The sequence below is a fragment of the Fundulus heteroclitus genome, chromosome 2 (assembly GCF_011125445.2).
Source record: "Fundulus heteroclitus isolate FHET01 chromosome 2, MU-UCD_Fhet_4.1, whole genome shotgun sequence".
NCBI lineage: Eukaryota > Metazoa > Chordata > Actinopteri > Cyprinodontiformes > Fundulidae > Fundulus > Fundulus heteroclitus.
In genome coordinates this window covers 35,753,362-35,777,168 of record NC_046362.1, presented here as the reverse complement: position 1 = coordinate 35,777,168, position 23,807 = coordinate 35,753,362, and the positions used below count along the sequence as shown (strand labels likewise).

At 39.8% G+C, this 23,807-nt stretch overlaps 1 protein-coding gene across 2 annotated transcripts in view; it reads left to right on the top strand.

The window, feature by feature from the left end:
* gnao1a (guanine nucleotide binding protein (G protein), alpha activating activity polypeptide O, a) overlaps positions 1-23,807 on the top strand; it is a 139,065-nt gene that overhangs the window by 32,392 nt on the left and 82,866 nt on the right. For both annotated transcript variants that reach the window (XM_012862957.3, XM_012862956.3), the window contains exon 3: positions 6,653-6,794. In XM_012862957.3, the coding sequence (XP_012718411.1) occupies positions 6,653-6,794 (142 nt within the window). The remainder of the gene's footprint in view (positions 1-6,652; positions 6,795-23,807) is intronic.

Sequence of the window (23,807 nt, the reverse complement as noted above, 5' to 3'; positions counted from 1 at the left end):
GGCCGCACAAAATCAGCACAGGGGCCATAAATGGCCCCCGGGCCACACTTTGGACACCTTTGTGACTAGACCTAACTTTCTCTGGCTAAGGAGCTCGATCGCCCGCTCAGCTCTCAGCCATATTGTGATAAAGCAAGCAGATATTTCAGCTTTACAGCCACGCTATCGCCTAAAATAATTCTAAAAGTTTATTTTGTATAAAATTAAATTTAAATTATAAATTTTATCTGTGCCCTCTGCTTTCAGCCATTACTGCTTGGAGCCGCAGTCTTGATAGGGGGTGCTGTTAGCTCACCAGGGAACTAACGCTACACTGCCCTCTCCAGCCACCTTAATGAACTGCGTCTGATTTTAAACTCAACCACAGAGAGTGAAATATTGAGAGAAACACCAATGCTTATATATTTTTAAACGATGCTTCGACCGGGCTTTTTGTGTCAACAGTTTTTCATAGTCGACGCTGTTGATTACGTCGACTAGTCATTGCAGCCTTAGATTAATACAATTGCTTGGTAAATTCAGGAGCTGCGGTAGCTGAAGAGTTCACATTAGTAATGCGCGTTCATGGCCATAGATGCACAACTGAAGGTTCTATTCCACTTTGCACGAACAAGTAAAATACTGCATGATATTTTCTAAAACAGTGGACTGCCAATCTGAATATTGGAAATTCCAAGAGTTTGGCATTTAAAGGAGACCAAACGTAGACTTCTAACAGATCAAGAACACGGAGACCCGTTGCTAAATGTGATTATCGATCACAGGGTGCCAGTTTTCATTAAACCAAACACCTGCTATTCAGCCTCTGAAACGGCTACCGTGTGATGATATCATGGAATGATGTAGAGAGTAAATTAGCCATATGTCTGTCTCTCCGTCCATCTGTCTGGCTCAGTGTGAAACTAAACTACGTTTCAGGTCACTGTGCAGATTGTGCCAAAAGCTACACACACACGCACACACAGGGACACACACACGCACACACAGGGCACACACACACACACCGGTCTCTGCTGACAGAAGGGCGCCTAGAGTGGGTAATGAGAAAAAGGTCCTTGTACATGAAAGCTCACGTCAGCAGGCCAGCTTGACACACTCACGCACGCTTGCTGACATTAAGCGAGTCAGTAGCACCTTCATTAATATTAATATTAAATCATTGTTCAGCTACTTTTTTTTAACCTGTTGTGACGTTCCTTATTTGCTGCATCTTGCTCTCTGGCCTAATCAGGATGACGTGATTCACTGTTTTACTTCAGGTCACTGCAGTTCAATACTTTAGTCTCCTGTTGCCACTAAGGTCCCACCAAGTGTGGGGATTGACCGGACCACTGCAGCACATTCATTATTTCCATTTTGAGTCATTCTGTAGACTTGCTGCTGTCTTTTGGGTCATTGTCTCATTGCTGAAACCATTTGGGTCGAGCCTCAGCTGTTATACAGATGAATCCACAATGAATCGTTGACCAGATGCTGTCTGCAAAATGAGCACAAATTATCATTCTACCACCACCATACTTAACCGTTGAGAGTTGAGCATGAGTCCTTTGTTCTAAGACTTTTTTTCTCAGACACTTTATTGCACTTCGTTGCATACGGTTTACAACAGTGTAATGAGACTACAGTTGAAACAAGATAACATTACAACATATACGTGCAGCAGTGCTCAGAATGTAACACTTTTTTTTAAAAGTGTGCAGAAGGATGTTGTTCAATGTTGGCAGTGCAGTAAATGTCCAGTTGTGTACTTTTAGATTTAACTGGATTCTAAAAGTTCAGCAAAGTTGGCATTGCAAAATGATGCAAAATGGCCATAAAAGGTATTGAGCTCAACAAAAGCCTCATGTTGAGCTCTTTGTATTTTTTGTCATCATTGAAGATTCAAATTACCTAATGACTATCTTACATATTATCCACTGTAGTATAGTTGCATATTCTTTATTTTTTTAGCATCTTTTTCATGACCTATGTTACGATGCCCGTTCACACTGAGCCTGGTTCTGGTTCTGCTGGAGGTTTTCCTCCCTGTTAAAGGGGAGTTTTCCTCTCCACTGTCGCTTCATGCATGCTCAGTATGAGAAATTGCTGCAAAGCCATCAACAATGCAGACGACTGTCCACTGTGGCTCTACGCTCTTTCAGGAGGAGTGAATGCTGCTTGGAGAGACTTGATGCAACCTGCTGGATTTCCTTAGAGAGGAAACTTTTTGACCAACCTGTCTGGAGGATTTAATTTAATTTGACTTTGGAAAGAGCCTTGAGATGACATGTGCTGTGAATTAGCGCTATATAAATAAAATTCAATTGAACTGAATTACCATACTGCAGAGGAATAGACCCAGTAGACTGAAGCTCTACTATGATTTTAGTGGAAGAGAGAGATGTTCTGACAGGCAGGCTGCCTGATTGATCTGAAACAATATGCTGCCAGAGGACAGCACTGAGACAATGCTGTCCCCAGCATGACACACAACATGGTTCCAGATTAATGTTGAGCATGCTGAATGCTGAATGATGCATCTGCTGAGGTAATCATAGCCTGATAGGGAAACTAAAGTAAATCTTAATAATGTTGCAAAAATGGGTAATAAACATTTGTATTCGTCTTTCATCTTTAGCCTTATGGTCAATTACAGATAAAGCATATATTTTATTTGAAAATTGTTCTTTCTCTTTATACTTTGATCCTGTAAGGATCAAAGTATAAAGAGAAGATGATGAGTAAGATTTAGGTTGAGAAAGCCAACCTTTCTCCTCACAGAAATTGTGGGAAATATAGGGAAGTTTGTTGTTTCGTTTATATGATTACACTTAGATGTTGTATATATTTTCAACTGTAAGTTGAAGCTCAACCACCAACATTGAAGGTTACACCCCAGAACCTTCATGCTTCTCAAATACCATCTGCTGTAATCGAGAAAGCTGAAGACATTTTTAGATATGGAAAATCTTTTCACAGATTAATCAGTTAAGTTGGACCTGGAGTTTAAAAACCTCAGTAGATACTTTTTGTGCATAACTGCAAAGTGGACGGAAGTGTGTGCAAGTGTGTTTAACACCATTCACTCCTAGATAAATGGCAGTGCATCCAATGCTCTTACCACTAAATGGAGTCCATCCATAAGAGATCTAATCATAAACAGCAGTAGTTCTGTTTCTGGCCTCAGAAGTTTCTTAGAGAACATTAGAGAACAAACAGCATCAAGAAAACCTATGAACCCAACAGACAGTGGTGCACCAATCCGATACCTGGATCAGATCTCGGCTCCAATATTGCCAAAAAAGCTGGATCGGATATCAGATGAATGACGCAGATCCAGCATTACAATTCAGTCATTTAATTTTTAATTATTTGTGTCTATGTCAAGGGTGATGCCTTCAGTCACATGGCAATGCATACGATTCATTCATTCAACAGTAGTACCGGATCAGTATCGAGTATCGGCCGATAAGCTCAGCCCAGGTATCGGTATCGTATCGGATTGGGAAAAGAAAATTGGTTCGGTGCCTCCCTGCCAGCAGAAGGGTCAGATGAAAAGTTGTGGAGAAGCTGAATGCTGGATTAGGATCTAAAACAATATCCCAAGCTTTGAACATATCATAGAGCGTTGTTCAATCCAGGATCTAAACATGGAGAGAGTTTGGCATTAAGGCATGGCAACAATGGAGGAGCTGCATGGATCCACATCTCAGGTGGGAGATATTGTTGTCAGGAAAATTACCAGTCATGGGCTTTATTGGCCTTATTGGTAGAGTGGCAAAAAGAAAGCCATTGCTAAAAAAAAATCCATGAACAGTCCAATTAGCAATTTACCACCAGCGATACGACCCAAATGAGGTGTTAAATGTGTCTGAAAAGATGCTCTGGTCTGAATTTTTTTGAAAGACATGTAGAGCATTGTGTTTAGGGGTGATTGTACATCACCTTGAACACATCATTTTAGCTGTGAAAAATGGTGGTGGCAGCATCATACTGCAGGGGTGGGTTTTTTTCCCCAGGAGGGACCAGGAGGCTGGTAACAGTTCATATGAAAATGAATAGAGTCTAATACTGCTTGGTCCCTTTGGAGCCTGTAAAATACTTACCATACCATCTTTATTTATACAGCGGTTAAAAACAGCCACAGCTGAAACAAAAGTGCTTCGCATAACTTCAAACTATAAACATACATCAAAAGGAGAAACACAATTTATAAATATGACATGAGAACGATAAAAGATTAAACACAATAAAATTGATTTAAAACAAACCAGGTAAAGTAAGTCAAAGAATATCAATGGGTTTTAAGACAAGCTTTAGGCACTGAAGGAGCCTCTCTAATGTGCAGGACAGAATAAAAACATCGATCCTGGTCTCAAAGGATTTCACTTTTGTCAACCGCCTTAAAGGATACAAGGAGAACGTTACAACTGTTCTGATTTGTCTGTTCTATTTAAAATTCTAACTTAAAACCATTTCCTCTCCACTGTCGCTTCATGCATGCTCAGTATGAAGGATTGCTGCAAAGCCATCAACAATGCAGACGACTGTCCACTGTGGCTCTACGCTCTTTCAGGAGGAGTGAATGCTGCTTGGAGAGACTTGATGCAACCTGCTGGGTTAAGTTAGTTACAGTTGGTTTATAATATGCTGTCAGGGGTCCCAAATCAACAGTGGTGGACTTACAGGGACCAATTGGTCCAAACGCGGTCACCTCTGTTTTCTTTTCATTACCATTAAAGAAGTTTGGAGTCAGCCAAGGTTTAATCCTGCAAGCAATCCAGTAGCGCTTTGATTGAAAAGTCCTTCTGATTTAAGCGCCTGGAGGCAAAAAATGCAGGAGAAAAAAAGCAGTGGGCCTTAAACTGTACAATGTGGGACCTCACGAGTCCATAATGTTGACCCATAAAGTCCGATCAGCGAGATCAGTGCTGTGTTCTGAATGCCAACAAAATTATTCAAATGTGATAAATAAAATGTTGCGGTCCACAGTGTTAAAAGCTGAAGTTAGATTAAGCAGAACCAAAACAATGCAGTCACCAGAATCGCATGCCAAACAGATGTCATTAATGACTCTAATGATGCTGATTCTGTACTACAGCGGGATTTAAAACCAGACTGAAGGATTTCCAGAGTGTCATTTTCATCCAAAAATATAACTAGCCAACACAAGGTGACCTCTACTGTGTATTTAAGTTTAGCAGAGACCGCACCAGAGGACAAATTACAGTTTTACATGGTAAGAACACACTGTGCAATTCTTGGAATGACCCTTTCTTGGAGATCGTAGAGAAACAGGAACTCATGGGGAGCCGGATGGGCTAAGATTCATCACCAGCACTTGCAGCAAATGTAGTCGCTGCATAGAGAAATAGTTATATAGAAAAATAGAAACATTTCATTTAAAAATATCAAATAAAAAGGCTTAATGACATTCACACTGATTGCACAGTTCCCATTATTGCAATTCCCCTTACATTTGGTTTAACTGACATTAGCTGCTGCTGCTGTTGGACAGAAACTGTTGCTCCATCTGCTCTTCCTTGCTTTAACTGATCTGTAGTGTCTGCCTAACGGTAACAGTTCAAACTGAGAGTGAGCCAGGTGAGGAGTGTCCTCTGTGATGTCCTGGGCTTTTTGGAGACAGCAGAAACTGTGAAGTTCTTAAAGTGTGAGGAGAGGGCAGCCAGCGCTCTTTTCAGCCACATTGTCGACCCTCTGGAGAGATTTTCTCTGAGCCGCTGCATCGCTGGTCTACCACAAAGCAAGCACATCCTGCTTTTTAGAATTTTATTCACATCATTTTACTTTGCCCTTATGCAACCCTCTTCTGTCAGTCTGTCAAATAAAATACAGATTAAAACTAAAACACGTTTGTGGTTTCTTATGTGGCAAAATGTGAAAAGGCAGAATGTATCAAGTAACTCTTAGTAACTAGCACATTGTACATTAGCCATGCTGTTTAAAAATGCTTAGTGATTGGTTGCTTTACATATAATTGATTGGCAGCTGGTTAACCCACCTGCTGATTTCTACAGTATGTCAGTAAGAGAATAAAAAGCCTGTAGTGCTACATGGTGAAAGAGGGGGGTCATTCCTGCGGGCCCATATGAAGACCACGCCAGTGTTGGTTCAATAGAGATGGATCTGACTGAATAAATGCATCTGAGTTCGATGGCTGCAGTGAAGGAGCCTGTTTCCTCCTCATCTGTTCATGTGTGGGGACGCCGTCCGTCCTAATTGCCTCGCAGCGCTCACCCAACCTGCTGCTGTCTCTTTACATCACGATGGAAGTTTCCTGGTGTCCCATGTGCTGTTCTCTGCTGCCCATCTCCCCTTCATCGCTCGCTGTGTTTGACTTTGTCTGATTGTCTGTCCTGCCCGGCTAACCGTGGCTCTGTCAGCCGGGCTGCCTCTCTGTCTGTGTGTTCACTGCAGTGAAAGACATCATGGCATTTGAAACAGCAGGACGCACTGTGTGTCTAAATGTCAGCTAAGCCCACTGGTAATAAACCCTAGCCTATGTCCCTGTGTTTCTGTTTTTTTTGTCTTTTTGCACCAATCAGCTGTCTTTCTTTTATGTCCCTCTTTCCCTAGCCTTTAAAAAAAAAAAAAAAAAAGAAAACCCTCTCCTAAAATAAAAACTTACTAACTCCCGTGTGTCTCTCTCCAGGATCATCCATGAGGACGGCTTCTCTGGAGATGACGTAAAGCAGTATAAGCCTGTCGTTTACAGCAACACCATCCAATCTCTGGCTGCCATCGTCCGTGCCATGGATACGCTCGGCCTGGAGTATGGAGACAAAGAGCGCAAGGTCACATAAACTTTTTCTTTTTCCCATAATCTGACCACCACGCATGCGCACTGTGAAAGACTAGCATGACTTTCTAAAGTTGGCGACGAGATTTGAAGTGCAAACTCGAGTGCTTCACATACACAACCTGTAGCAGATGGAAGAGCCTTGAGTTCCAAATTCAGAGGCTAATTTAGGATCAATATGACCCAGTCATCTTAGCCTCCGGTTCCCAAAACAGCGAGCTGTGTACATTACACACTTACTGTACTGTCTTTCAGCCACCTTGAATCCAGCTCTTGTAACAGACTCAAGTATCGGAGCGCCACACTCATTTCTACCCACTTGTCTTTGACCTCTTATTACATCTCTGCAGATTCAAGGCTTACACTATAATTATATTGAATCTGTCATGGGCAGTGTGAGAGCGTACTATAATTAATGCACATATTAACTCTTCCTCGTATGTAATGACTGTATGCATGGGATGCTTGGTTGAATATTGAGCCATCAACTGGTGCTGAAGGGTTTTGTTAATGTTAAACCGCCATAAAACTGCAGCGATGGAGCTTTGTTGAACACTGTGAGATTAATGATCAATCAGAAGACAGTACAGAGAGCACATGACGCAACATGGCCACGTTAATCCTTACTCAACATCTCAGACATGCCATTCAGTCCTGACTGCTCACACCTATCCTTACTATGTATGATTTTCTTACACGAGATTTGATATTTGCAAGTTCATTGTTTAATCTACAGCGGCAACATATTGATTCTTAATTCCTTCTTCAGCGTGAGCCTGTTTTCTTTTTCTTTCCAGTGTCTGCATAACCACAAGCACAGTTCGGTTATTGAGCGGCTTTTCTTGATCACTTGGTTTCTGATATTTGACGCATGTCTCACAGATTTAAAGGCTTATGGAAAAGGCTGCTATCCAACTCCGTAATACGAAATTCCATCATGTCAGGCTACGTTAGTCCTGCTTCTGCCTTTTCTAAATCCCACGGTGGGCAAGTTCAACATGTAATACGCTAATTGGGGATTATACGTCTAATCCAAAGAATAACACCAGTTCTGTTTGAATTTAGTGCAATGGGGTGAGGTTAATTAACAATGCAGGGACCAACCGTGATGGAGTGCATGTGTTATCCGACATCTGTGTTTCGCTGCAACTTTGGTGCTGAAATTCTTATAAATAAAGGGCTTACAGTTGCCGTTATAAAATATGCAGTAGCTAATGTTTGTGTGCAGTGCATTTATGTTAAGAATTTGTTAAAGGAACTTATGAAAAGTTCTAAAACCAACGGTTGCAGAGAATAAGGCTTGAGTGTGATCATTTAGATGACAGGTACACATTTTGTGGGAGTCTTTCATATGCAATGTTCAGCAGATAATGTTATGCTGTGTGATTAATCAAATGTATCTTTCAGTCTTGATTTAGGCTTCAAAACGATTGATTTAGGCTTCAAAACAGCATTCTTATTTCTCTTCTTAGATTATTATTTTTGCAATATTCTGCAATACAAGGATGCTTTTATTTTGTAATGTCTCCCAGCTGATGCACACTTGCACACCTTCTGAGCGCTGAAGCCACATGCTTCATGCAGTCTTGTTTTAAAAGGGGATGTAAAGTTGGGAGTATTCTACTAGTACTGTCACGCTGGCGTGTATGAGTTAACCTATCGACATTACTAAACATCCAACATTTAACCCTCGAAAGAAATGACGAAAAAGGTACAAAATAGTGTAAAAAAGTGTGAAATAAGGAGCTCCTGGCTGGGACAGCAGCAGCAGCATTAAGCACACAGATCTTTCAGTATCTTTCAGATACTTCCCTGAATACAGACTCTGTATTCAGGGAAGCAAACCAGAAACACAAGATTTCCTACTCTGTGGGGTTTTGACCACTCAGCAACACAAAAAATCTGTTCAAATCTGTTATCGTCTTCAGTGTAGAGCCTGTCGGGTACAAGTGAAATATTAAATTTAATACATTTTTACCACTTCTAAACTTAATTTTGACCTCAAAGCCTCTGGTGGACTACTTCACTGCATAAATGTTTTTTTAAATATATTATAATATGATGAAGATTTTTGTCACGTCCCAAAGGAACCACAACAATGATGTATCTGCCCTCTTGAAATGGTGTCTCCCAGACCTGACGGGACAAAATTCCCACATGACTTCAGACGTGATCATAGCGTTTGACTGACAAGTGACTAGAAAATAAATGTTCCCAGCCTCAAATTTTGTATAACAAAGACAAATGATTAGAGAGACACTGTTGCGAGAACATATTATTCATGACAGGTGTTAAAGTTGAGGACAAGTTACTTCAAACTTGACTCAAACAATTTTTTCTCTCTGTTTTATTGATCCTTGTGTCTTTGTATTTGTAGTAGCTCATCATTTAGATATATTTTCTGTATCTTAATTAAGTCATGCAGTATATTCACTTTTCTCTTTTCATCGTGTATCCAGCTTCTCATTTCTTATATTATTACCTTTTACGAATGAATGTATGAATTCATGTATGAATTGTTTATAATCCTGGCAGATTTGGAGTTAAAATGATGTTTCATTGAGCTGAACAAACATTCTGATTGGAAATCAGACGGACAACTTTCAAAGGATAATCAAACAATTATTATAAATTATAATTTATCAGTTCTTTTGCACATTAAAAAGGCATGTTTATATTAATTTATACAATTCTCTATCATTTATTGAAAATCCATATTGGAATTACAGCAGTCAAACCCATCTTATAACTTTTGGCTTTCTTTTTGCAGGATTTTATTGATCATTTAAAGGCTTATATTTAGTGATGAACTCCAAATCTTTAAGGCTGGAAGGCCTACTTGCCATCACCCTAATTTGTAGCTTTCAACAGATCTTCTATTAGATTCAGGTCATTAATCTTAATACATTAATGTTATATTTAGATAAGAAACAAGTTGGTCAAATAAAAACAGTTAGTTTAGTTTAAACCAAAATCTGTCAGAATTATTTTGAACGGCTTCATAAAACTTGTAGTGGACTACATCTAGTGCGCTGAAATTAGTCTGAAACATTTCAGCTCAATCAGGAACAGTTCTGTGTCCTTGTATATCCTTGTCTTTGGTTTTGCATCCTCTTCTGCCTCCTCACACAACTTTAATGTTCATGATTGCACGCACCCTTGCTGCATGCGCTGATTACCATGAAAGTGGGTTCTTCAGTTCCTTTCTGCTCACTGCCAGCTCATTGTCTGTCTGAGTTCCTGTTTTGCTGTCTGCCTCACCTCTCTGAATGTTTTTACTTTCTATTCTTGCACATCAAATTGGTAAAACTGTTGAATGCACCTTTATTGTCATATTTGGTTCTGCATCTGTGTTCTCCTGCTCCACCTAGATATTACATAATGAACAATATGCGTTATTGGCTTTAACCTCTTTCAAAGGCACAGAATATTTTTAATCACAGCCAAACCATTGATGTTCACTGTGGAGAGATGAAATAACAATACTCCTATTGATCAAGATAATATATCCTTGTGTGTTGGAGTGCTTAGTACGCGTTGGCATTGCATTTCCAGTTAGAGGTGAAGGCATCGGCTTTAAATCTAATGGACTGTTGCTGGTGCGTGTGCGTGTGTGTGTGTGCCTGCATTATGTCATTAAATCCTGACATTTGAAGATATTGGATTGTGAACTGTTGAGAATAATACTCTATAAACGGTTATAGGAATTGACCTGTGACTAGGGAAGACTGTTACTTTTCTTCTCACGTTTGCTCATTTGGTGGGATGTAAAAATGAGCAAGAGAATAATCAGCCCTTGAACTGGATGTGTTTTTACTTGGTCTCAGCTCAGTTGAGTATCCGTTAAAAGGCAAAGACTATAAAAGTCATTTCATGGAGGCTTATTCACATAATTTTCACTACTTATAGGTTTTGCTTCTGACACCTTTAAATGTAGAACCAAGGTGGATGATCTGGGCTCTAGAGTCCAGACCACGACAGTACAGGTGGGTTTTATTTGGAAAATCCTAAATCATCAAGCCACAGATTTTCAAATAACCTTTAGAAAAAAATGTGCCATGGAATGTTTTTTGTGATTTTTGTTTTTGTCTTTATCGGGAAAAAATATTTTGAGGGAAAATTTTTCTGTTAATTCCTCCTCAGTTAATTTCAAAGCACTAAAGTTCAATTCAATTAAATTTTATTTATATAGGGCCAATTCATGAAACATGTCATCTCAAGGCACTTTACAAAGTCAAATTAAATCATATTATAAAGATTGGTCAAAAATTTCTTATATAAGGGAACCAGTTGATTGCATCAAAGTCCCGACAAGCAGCATTCACTCCTGGAGAAGCGTAGAGCCACAGGGAGAGTCGTCTGCATTGTTGATGGCTTTGCAGCAATCCCTCATACTGAGCAAGCATGAAGCGGCAGCAGTGTTATCTGTGTGACTTGATGCAGTTCTTTAGAAATGAAGCCATTTTTTTTCTTGGCTGCTTTTTACGAGGTGTTGGATAGTGTTTGCAGAGCGCTGTTGACAGGTGGAGGCTCACAGCTAAAGTTTAGCCGTTGGTCAGCAGCTGGTCGGACCAGGGATGAAGGGTGCTTGGTTTGGGGATCTCTCTTTTGCAGAGCAAAGAGATTTGCTTCAGTATCCCTGTAAATAAAGACAGGGTTCCTGAAGCAATCCATTTATTAAATTGCACTAAAAAGAAAAAAACTTGCATGCTTTCTTGTAGCCAATTAACCAAACTAATTGATTTGCAAACATAAAAAACAAGAAGGGATGGTTGGCTGACTGATGACCAAAAGGAGACAATGTAAAAAAAAAACTGAAACAGAAAGAAGGAAGAAATCTATATAATTCATAAGAGGAATAATCTGAAAGTAGACGGGGTGAAAGAGACAGTGGACAAGAGACAGAGGGACACGGTGAGCTTTGTTTAAACTGCAGCCTACTCCTCACTTCCCCACAAAGTAACCAGACATCCGACTGACTCCCATAAAGCATCAGGAGAGTGTGTGTGTATAAACACACCATTCCTTACATTAATATAATCTCGCCTCACGTCTTTTTCCCCCCCGCTACATCCTTCTGTTTCAGTTGATCAGGACGGCACCAACTCCTAAACCCATGGAAACCTACCTTTGGCGCCCGCTCTCACCTCGTCTTTTGTTAACGCCACACCCACCCACCCCATCTGTTCCTGTGGCCTTCGCCGGTTGCTGTGGAAACCTGGTGTTTTGCCTTGCTCCCAACACATTCCGCAAGCTTGTGTCCAAGGGCGGTGTGACACACGCAGACACTCACACGCACACGGCGCAGGCTCACACAGTGACAGCAGGCTCGAAATAGCCCGTGTGCTGCCACTGCTGTATGAAGCTTTGAGCACTTTTCACTCAGGCCTCAAGATATAAACCACTTCACGGCATGTGGGACCGTCTCTGCGGACATTCTTGCAGTAACCTGATATGTTTATCTTTGGATTTTAGTTGTTTATGAACGTAATTTCCAGTGATGTGAAGAGCATTGGTCACATGTCTTTCGAGCCAAATGTTTATAGTGCAACGTTCTGGTCTCTCCTATCACGAAAAGGCCTTTGCTCTTGCTCAAATGTTGGGTTGACACCGAGCGGAATGGGTGTTTTTATCAGAGGGAAGCTGCAAGCAGTTGTTGGCACTGGTGCGTTGGAGCAAAAAAGCTCCCGGGTTTGAATCCCCTTCTCAAGTTTTTTTGCATGGAGTGATCTTTCCTGTCCAAAGAATTGCTGTTAAATGATTACTCTTAATTGCCTCAAGGTGTGTGTGTGCATGGTCGTTTATCCTCCATGTTACTGCCAGTCCCTCGGATGGATGGATGGATGGATGGATGGATGGATGGATGGATGAAAACCTGTCTATGTACTCCATCTCTCCCCCAATGCTCAGTAGGGATAGGCACCAGAACTTGTCTTGACATTTAAGATGTATTCTCATCCCCTTTGTAGTTTAATTTTCTACAGTAAGTTATAATAGAATTTTGCTTGTATTTCATATACTAATTATTTTTCTTTTTTGAATATATAATACATATATGTATGTGTACGTATCTATGTCAAACATGGTTCATAAAAGAACAAAATGTTCCATGATAAAGATAGCTTGCTTTGAAATACAAGATTATCTTAAGGATTTCATCAAAGCTTACGTTCCTAAACCTTATTTGGATTTTTACTAAACTCCAAACAACTTGCATCAAAGCACATGCTGTTTGTCAGCGAGTCTGCAGACTAAAAAAGTGTAAATTAAATTTTCTCCAGTTTTCATGCAATAAACAAAGTCTTCAGCTTTCAATATTTATGAACTGTTGCTGATCACCAGTTTGAGCTGTTCAAGGGAAAATTGGCTAATTTCAGCCGCTGACTGATTGATTGGTGCACAACAAGGTGATGATGAGAGAAATGGAACAGCTAAATATATGTATTGTTCTGTTAGACTGCTAAAATATAGAAACATCTAAAATGTCATGGAGATTTTGAGTTGCATAGCTGTGTGCTCGTATCAAGATGCCTGCAAGATGTCCTCAGAGATGGAGATGTAGAATTTCAAACAATATCATTGCTTTTGTGGACCATTAAACATTATTTTAACCACCACAAACTAACAGAACTGCTCATACTGGAGATTGATTCTACAACAATGGCAATTAAGTGTTTAACTGACTAACACAGGTATGGTGGTGTATTCATAACAAATCGACTCAGGAATATCATTTGAAATGGTGTTTAGTCTATATCTGTTTAATCGAGCTATCACTGTGCATGAGTAAGACCATCTTACCATGCTCTTCTGCTCCTCAGGGGGATTGCGTGAAAAAAATCTCCCAAATCCACTCTGGTCTTATTTCTTTCTGCTGAGGCCTTCCTCTTTTTCTCATGAACTATAGGCGGTTTGCTAAGCAAAAGCATGAACACTGAAAGTGTGCATGCGCAGCCAGCGTCAGAATAATTGGCATGTAGGACAACCAATAGTAATTTGAGGGACATAGGGGAGTGAGAGCAAGACCAAAACTCTGACCAATCCCTGCCCTTCAGACCAAACAGCAGGGATTGGTTAGTTTTTACCGGCCCACAAAGATCACATTTTTTTAACCTCCTTTCTCTGAATACATAATGTATTTACTACTGTCAGTATAGAAGGACAACTTTACCCAGTATAGTAGTGTTTCTGAACAGCATTACCAACTATAGCTTTAGGTATGCTGTCACGTGGCTCAGTCTCCATGCTTATTACATGAAGTTGGTGAGTTTGATCCTGGCAACCAGTTATTTATTCCTGACATTTTCAGCTACTCTATATCTAAATCTTGATTTTGACATCTGCACATTTTTTTACTTTTAGACATAATATTGTCCAACATTCTCACATTCCATGTATGGACAATTGAGACATGGTTTAAGTGCATTTAAGACCAAAAGGTACTCAGGAATTAGATAAAATTTCAACCATAGCAGTGCAACAAAGATAATGCCTGGAATGAGATGTGACCTGGCAGGTTTATGTAATGTTGCAGGGTGCATCATATGTATTTGTGATTATTAAGTCATAGCGGACCTTTCTTTCAATTCTTCAGAGCTTCAATGTGTTATTTTGTCTGGACTCCTCTGAAGGCGCCAAGGCACTTTAAGAGTCATCCTGAAGTGACTAAGACAATTGTTTTGTGAATTTCTACATCACTGATGGGTTAAACTTTAACTGCATTTGCCATACAGAAATTGTCTGAGATGGATTCAGACAAAGGTAGCGGTATTGCTACATGCGTATGCCTGAATTAGATGTTTAATGGTTGCTTGTAGATATAAAGGCAGGGGTGGTATGGTGCCAGTTCTTCTACTGCACACTGAACATAAACAGAGAAGAGATGGCTATCCATTTCACATGTTGCTGCAGAAACAGAGACTTGTTTTACAAAGCAACTCCAACAGAGTTTGTCTAGTTGCTCGATATCATCGTTGCTAATATCACCGCACCTAAGAGCAAATAGATCCGAAAAAGAAAATTCAGGATTCAGCTGCTTCTCCGTTGGAACACAAATACTAATGCCAGAAAAAAACACTCAGTGTCTTTATGGACTCTCGAAGGCAGAGAAGCTGGAACATAAGGGGGAGATGGGCTGAACAGAGTGACGGGATGAAGCGATGCACAGAACAGGAAACGGACAGAAAGCAGGCCAACTGGTCGGTGCCTGTTGTTGTGGAAACGGGTCCTTCTACTAAGGATTCTTCTCTTTGTGTGTCTGGATGAGGGATCTTTTTATGATGAAAACCCGTCTCCTCATTAAAAGTACAACACACTGGACATGAGCTCTCCTCAGTGAGGTGCAGTTGGGAATTCTGTCCCCAACTTTGGGGACTACTGTTTTGCAGCAGCATCTAAACCAGAGGTACTCATTACTTTGGTGTCTGTGTTCTAATTATTGATGATCGGTGGAAAGTAAACTTTCATTTTTAAAAAAGCTTCAGGGAAACCTTGAGATTCTCTTTTGGGTCATTTTCTTAGAACCTTTTCTTAGTTTGTTTAACAAAGCTTAAAATTTTGTTTCTAACCACTAATTAAAGACCAATGGAAAACTACTTAGCTGGAAATCATGGCATACCCTAAAGGGGGTCTAAAGGAGTCCAAGCCTCAACAGTTAGGGTGATATTTTTGGGCAAAATGGAAGACTACTTGGAGTCAGCATGGCTCACATATGCACACAGTACGCCCGAGTATGTGGAAGCCTTTAGACCAGTGGTCTCAAACAATCCTCGGGGGCCAGTGTCCCTTGTCCTGCACAGCAGATGGCTAAACTAGCTAACTAGCATGGAGTCTTACAAGAAAACACATGCAGAGCTCTGCAGTTGAGCTCATATTGGAGTTAGGTGGGTTGAAGAAGATATGCATCTAAATGTTGCAGGACATAAGCCCTCAGGGACTGGAGCTTGAATCCACTGACTTAGACAGACTTAGACTTTATTGTCATTCAACTGCCCAAGTTTGAATGAAAAGAGAAACAGTGTAAGTATTTGTCTTTTGCCCTGAATGTTGCAACAAACCAAAAACTAAATTTTATATGTACAGAAAGGTTTTGTATGAGACAATACTGAGATATTTAACACCTAGTCTTTTTGAAATTTGTGACATTTGTGGGGTTTGTACCCAGTTAAAGTTCTTGCCTTCAGAGGAATTGGTAGAGTTTGTAGAGCTGCTGCTATCACTGCTATCACCATCTTTTTTTTGGCGGGGGGTGGTGTTTTAGTAATTAGAGCAGGGTGTTTGCGTCCTGGAGAGGCAACAAGTTCTCTGGTTCAAATCCCACAGGCTGTCACTCTGGATCCCTGAGCAAGACCCTTGGCCCCCAGAATGCTTCCTGGGCGCCACACGGTGACAGCCAACTGCTCCCTAAAGGATGGATTAAATGCATAGGAAATATTTTATTTTAATGTATAAAAAAGTTGCAATGGCGCATAAAAATGACTATTAATCTAAAACCCTTACCTTGAAAGCTGATGGTTACGACTTTCCTATTCCAATATTGGTTACTTTCAGACTCCAATACTAACTCCATCTGTTTTTACTCGTGCTAAAGTGTATAAAAAGAGGGGTTGATGGTTCCCTGTGGTGCTCCTGTATTAGCTTAGAGAGGATGTCAGCTTTAAGACAAACATCCTAAGGTCGAGGCATAAAGCAGTCTAGATTGTATCGAGTCAGCGACTAAATTAAATCTGATGGTTTTTCCTAAATGGAAAACTGACTTTCTAAATTAGATTGATGCAATATAAATTAACTGAATTTAATCAAATTGAAACTACTGAGTGAGTCTGGCTCAGTGGGAAGTCACTTAACCCCAAGTTGCCAACTGATCTATGTATCAGAATATGAATGTGTGGCATAGGTAAGTCTGATTGGGTCAATGTGGCTCTGTTGTAAAGCCACAGTGGTGAGTGGTTGGTATGACTAGGAAAACACAGTCTAAGTACTAATTTATGATTTAAAGTTAATAAGTAGAGCTATGGGTGTGATGTTATGCATTTTGAAGTGGTTCTTTAGATTATTTTTGAACAAGTGTGCCTAATAATACTGATTAAATTATACTCCAAATGTAACAACTGTAAAATAATCAAAAATCAGAAAATTGAAAATGGAAAGATTTATGACGTGGCAACCTTCCTAATATTAGCCACTTTGGTTTGAGGTGAACTGAAATATGTTTCTGACACATTTTTCTGAACAATATTCTTAAAGCTGAATAAAATGATCAGTCAGTATTTAATCAGAAGTTGTGGTAGAAATCAACATTGAGCTGATTGTCATATGTTATACATGACCACACTCTGTGTGCGTTCGTTCTTGTCCTTGCAGCTGAGCGAGACATTTTTTTTTTGCCTGTTTTACTAGTAAAGTGAGGACTTTGATGTAAAGTGGAGACCGAAAAAAAGGTCCTCACTTTTTTTCTGGTCTAGAGGTTAGGTTTATGTCTTCAATGTCAATTGGGTTTAGGTTTAGGTTAGGGTGAGGCCATAGAAAGGCTTGAGAATGAATTGAAGTCTATCAAAGTCAAGGGACGGTCCTCACTATTTACATTAAACAACTTTTTTTTAATAATAATTAATAATTGATACTTTATTCATCTCACAATGGAGAAATTCACCTCTGCATTTACCCATCCCTTTGGGGAGCAGTGAGCTGCCACTGTGGGGCGACTGGGGAGCAATCTGGGGTTAAGGGTCTTGCTCAGGGACCCAGAGTGCAGGCAGTTGGGATCAAACCGGGTACTTGCATCCTTCTCAGAGCGCAAGCTTACTGCTCTAACCACTAGGCCACCACTCCCCCTTTTTTGTGTGTGTGTGTGTGTACATGTATATCTATCGTTTGAGGACCGAAACCTAACAGTAGACCAACTTTTTGAGGACAATTGGCATTGTAAGGACATCTTTTAAGGTCCACTCAATGCAAATTGGGCTAATGCTTAGGTTTAGGGCTAAGGTTTAAACTTAGTTATGGTTAAGGTTAGGGTTAAGTATGTACCAGTGAACTTAGGTTCAGGGTTGGGTTAAGGGTTATAATCAAGGGCATAGAAAGAAATTGAAAATTAATGGAAGTCTATGGCAGGTCCACACAATGATGCACGTGTGTGTGTGTGTGTGTGTGTGTGTGTGTGTGTGTGTGTGTGTGTGTGTGTGTCATAGATCCTCTCCAACCAGGTTAAGAAGGTCACCATGTGGACTGAGCCTTCTATACACACTCACAATCTGATGTTTGAAGCCTGTTTGCGTGCTTTTTGGAGTGTGTGTGCTGGTGTTTGAAGTCCTGTGCTCTCTTTGATGCCGCCCCCTACTTTCCACCTTTATTTTCAGCTTCATCCCATCGTCTCTTTGCCTCCTCGTCTGTCATCATGCCTTTCTTAATTTGCTTTTCTTTCCTCCTTTATCGTGTTTCTCTCTTTCTTTGACTCCCTGTTGTCTTTTTTTTGTGGCTTACCTTTGTACTTTCATTTAATGTGTATCGCTTTGGCAGGTTGGTGCATCTTATTGATATTTCATCTGAATTCCAACATTCATCTTTAGAACTTCAATTTGAATAGATCCATAGGCAGCAGAACTTGACAGGTTAGGATGAACAACCTGCATATGAACCCCCGGCGTGGTGAGAGGGTCGCAATTTTAGGCTGACTGTATGCGCTGAGTGTGTTCAGAAATAAAAATAGTGAACCAGAGAGCAAGAACAGAGAGAATTTGTCTGCATCGTTAATGTGAGATTGTCAGAGGGTAGAAATAGAGCGTATCCTAGCAACAGGGAGGACCGTGATCCCACACCTGAGATCAGGGATGCTGATTTTATCAGTGTCGCCTTTGTTCCATCATTGTTGCAGCTCAGGCTCTACAAAAAAAAAAAATCTTATTTTTTACTCCAACATCTCTCTGACAAACACTTCAGGGTCAATTGTTCCCCATTTCTGAGCAGATCTTCTCCACTAAGTGGCTTGCCCGACCCTTCTGGTTTAAATCCTTTCCTGTGTATAGCTGGCATGTTCTCGCTGCTCTGCTTCAGTCCAAAGACTCGCAGGTTTAGTGATCTGGACTGCCTGCTGGTGTGAATGTGAGCATGAGTGTGTGTGTCAGCCACTGTGATAGCCTGCCAACCAGTGCAAACTGGGATGAATTCAAGCATTCTGCCATCTCTACTGGGTAAGAAACTCAGAAAATAGATAAAAGAAGGGAACTAAAGCAATCATTTAAGTCTCTTTCATAATGATATGTCTAGTTATCTGATCAAAATTCAGCTAAGTTATCCTCCTGAGAATATTGAATAAAACTTGTCTCATCAGATCCACATTTTAACAGCTGTTGAATTTATAAAACTGGATTTAACTCCAGTTACCCATGTTCTGTGCTGTTTTTCACAGTGTTGGAAAAAAAATCTTGCTGCAAACTGGAGCTAATATTGAGCTTTTATCAGAATGTCGTCACTTTGCAGGAAAAACTCAGACAATCAAATCAGCTAAATCTAATCAAGTTTTCTCAAATGTATTCTGAAGACTACACATTTTAATTTTAATGTTGTTGCAAAACTGAAAAAAAAAATAAGTTTTACTTTTGGATTTAGGTAGCTGAATTCCAGCACCTTTAAAAAAAAAAAAAAAAAAAAAAAAAAAAAATTATATAACAAGGGAATTTATACTTATTTATCCCTTATGGAGCAGTGGGGCTGCCTCTGTGTGGCACTCGGGAACCATTCTTGGGTCCAAAGGTCTTGCTCAGGGACCCAGCGTGGCAATCTGGGAGATTCAAACCAGGGATTTGCTGCCATCCCAGGTACAAAGCATTACTAGGCTACTAGGCACCACATTTCAGTTAAATTCTTAACACATAATTTTTTTCATTACCGATAAAGCACTTACATCAGGTTTCTGAAAACTAGGAGATTAAAAATCAATCAGTAGCAATTTAACATTAGCAAGTAATTTTAATTGAATTCAATTTTATTTATAGAACCCCAATTCATGAAACATGTCATCTCAAGGCACTTTACAAAGTCAAATTCAATCATATTATACAGATTGGGTCAGATTATACAGATTGGTCAAAAATTTCCTATATAAGGACAGTTGATTGCATCAAAGTCCCGACAAACAGCATTCACTCCTTGGGGAAGTGTAGAGCCACAGGGAGAGTCGTCTTCATTGTCCATAGCTTTGCAGCAATCCCTCATACTGAGCAAGCATGAAGCGACAGCATGTTTTTGGATGGAGGAAGGAATCAGAATCAGAATCAGAAATACTTTAAAAATTCCTGAGGGAAATTACAAGTCAGTATAAAGCAAACCCCAGCAGGTATCCCAACTCACAACCTTACTGCTGCAGGATAACAAAAGGAACAACATGCTGATAAATTATTAATTACCTTTACATAGAAAGCCCCTGTGTCTGAAATGATGAACTGTAACTATAATATTGTAAAATTGTATTCTTATTTTACAGTATTCAGAGATTTGAATTAAAGTATTTAGGATATACCATCTTTCTGCACACTGGAGACTCACAAACTCATTCTGACAGCATGTATGTACGTATGACAGCCTTACTGAATTAGTCACTGAGTTTTTCAGCTGCATTGAGTCTAAAATAGTGAGATGAGCAAAGCGAGGCACCTGACAGAATAATTTCTACATCTGAAACGCAGGTCAGTCAGTCTGAGATCCACTCATAGCGTTTTTTTGACTTCACTCAGCTTCAACCTCCCATTTTAGTACTTTGTCTTTCTGCTTCCCCTGTTTGTGTGTGACTGTGAACCAGCAGTGCATTTTAAATAGTAAAGCCTGTCAAAGTGCATAACATCAGGAAGGCTCAGAGTAGAGCCTTTAGGGAAGAAAACACACACACTCACACCCCAGTACAACGGGTTCTCTAGTTCCAGAAACTGCCTTATAGCAACACACACACACACACACACACACACACACACACACACACACACACACACACACACACACACGTAAGCCAGAGCCTGACTCCCTCACTAATCTTTGCGCTGCGTTTACCAGACTGGTGCTGCCAGCATCATATGACAGGCACATGGACCTGTCTCGCTACGCGGAGCCACAACACTGCACCGCTAAGCACAGAACGATTCTTTGCTCCTGACATCCGCCCTTACTAAGGTTGCTGATCACTGATTTGCAAAAAATTCTTCTAAGAGCCATAAATGTTAAAAATATGTGAAAAGAAAAAAATCTCACAAAAACACATATGCAAAAATAGAATGAAATGTAACTGAATGACCATACATGGGAATGCTGCTGAATTGCAAATCTAAGTAAATCTAAGGGAATATAGATAACTGTACCCAAAATATATTATATTGTTGCAAAATAATGTTGCAGAGAATAAATCTGCAGTAAAAACATTTTGGAAGTCAAGTCGATGTTCAGCAGTCCACAGGGAACTTAATCATCTTTAATCATAGTGTGAGTCATAATGTTTAAATTCAGTTCAGTTATGTTTATTTATTTGGTGCAAACTAAAGTAACCCAAAGAAGCAAATTGGTCCAGTTTAACTTCAGTCAAATATAATCCAATTAAAACACAGTTTAATTAGATCCAGTTTCTTTTAATGCCACCCGTTTACAGCTCATACAGCCCGGCTCACAATCTGATGCCCTGTAGGCTAAAGGGTTATTAAAGTTTGAATTTCCCTGTAAATTTTGGGTCACAACAGGAGCAGATTATACACTTCTTGGCTTCCCTTATTTTGTGACATTTGTTATTCATGCCGGGAGTTTTTTCACTCTTCTCAGATCCCGACCCACAAAATACCGGCAGCAGAGACTTTGGCTACCACTGATTAATGAGCACAAACATCATTAATTAGGCTATTAAAGAACAGCATGGCAACAACACAAACAGATTTCACAATCACTGTGCTATTTACATCTTTTCATGACTATGTTTCCTATTTATGTATTTTGGAAAATATAACTTTGTGGCTTCTCAAGAACACCACTTGATTCATCCATTTGGCTACGGGGGTGGAAGGACCCCATTTCTTTTTGAAAACAGCAGCTCTGGCCCTTTTCAATACTTCATGACAGTTATACAGAGAAAGAGGGATGGATGTCCTGAAGGAAAGTGAAAAATGTGATAAACTACAGATTAAGTAGTTTAGTTTAAGCAACTGGGAGCACAATGGATTATTAAAAGGACTTTTCACCCACTTTTTGTCCTCCTCCGTAGCCCCATCCTAACACCCTGTGCATTCACACCAGAGGTTGAGTGAGGGTCTTCAGGTTCTCTTTGTTATATGATGGAGTAGCTCTCCTAAGCTCTTTAAATTGAGATTTTTTTAAATGCACAGAAATTATTGGAAATGACCGAAAACACTCAACATTTTGAGCGCTTTTGTGGTTTCATAAGCTTTTACACAGAAAAATTGTAATTATGTGTTTTCCAATGTATCTCCTTTGACATCTTTGGTGATCTTTAACAACCGAAACAAAAATAAATCTCCCATACATTTTCCCTTCGACTTTCCCCTTCGACAGCTTTGGCAAATGATTATTTAAAGGGATTTTTCAAACTCAGCCCAAGACCTAAGGGATTATGTGTCTTGTCATTTATTTTCCTTTGTTCTAACAATGCCTCTTGGCTGTAAATTTCATTCCATTGGAAAGCCTGTTTGTTTCCCCTTAAATGGGGCCACTTCTATACGGAGAATTCATTTCTTAATTGATCAGGAGAGTTTGGTTTGGTCAGGGGTCATAATCTCTTATATTACCAAAGCTAATTGGCCCCAAACAGGGATGAAAACCAAAGTTGACACATTTAAAAAAAAAAAAAAAATCATTTACAGATATTTTATGTAATATTTCTGTATTTTTATGATTATTAAACCTTCATTAATGAAACTGCCGAGATAAATAAACTGGCACTTAATGGTTAAGTACGTCTGTACAATTTACTTTGGTTTATCGGTTGGAAAAGGAAGGAGGCTGCAACAAAATGCCAGCAAAGAATGAAATGGAGGAAAGCAATTGACTATTTTAACCTCGAGCTTGAACACCGTATACCATATATCGAATCAGAATGATCATCACAATATCAGTCTGATGTAATATCCAAATTGCGAAGGGCTGCTTGGATGCATTAGTTGGTAGGAAATGATAATTCACATGTCATGGATTCATGCTCTGCATTTATCCAACGCATTTTAACCAATCGCATGGACTCTGACTTCCCTTAATCAGAATCAGAATCAGAAATACTTTAATAATCCCTTGAGGGAAATTACAGCTCCAGTACAACCATCCATCACATCCATCACAAACATTTCGGGGGAACGACTGACTGAGGCCTTACTGCCGAGGACCCCGCCTGATGCGGTTATCATAGGGTGCTGCCTTTAATTCTGTGCAAAGATAGGAGGGGAGGGAGTGGAAAAAAAGACATATTTTACACTTTATCCTATTCCAGGATACAGTTTGAGATATCAAAAAAAAAACTCGCACGAGAAAAGCATATATGACGAGACAACATTTATGCACAGGGTTAACCTTGGAGAATCTTTTACTGTCATCTTATGTTACCATGGTGGCATTGCCTTTCAGGCAGACACCGGCTTAGGTTACACACAAATAACATGACAGACAAACACAACTGACTTAGTGTTTACAATTTGTTTTTATTTCCCACACATTAGAGCATGCAAGTTCGTATCAGAGTCCGAGAGTTCTGATATCAGCGACCACACCGGGTGTATTCCCCGGTGGCTGAGATCCTGTAGTGGTTGGAACATCATGTAACAATACAGAAAGAGAAGGAACCAATCAACATTTTTATAATAGTTTCACGATTTTAGATTTTTCTGAAGTCAGGAAACCCTATGTTAACCGCTGCTTGGTGACCATTTAATTAATTACAAGATTGAGATGGACCTGGATTAAGACACAGATGAGTAACTCAACAACTTTTGGTTGAACTCTTTGATTTTGTGTTTGATTTCACGTCTTTTCT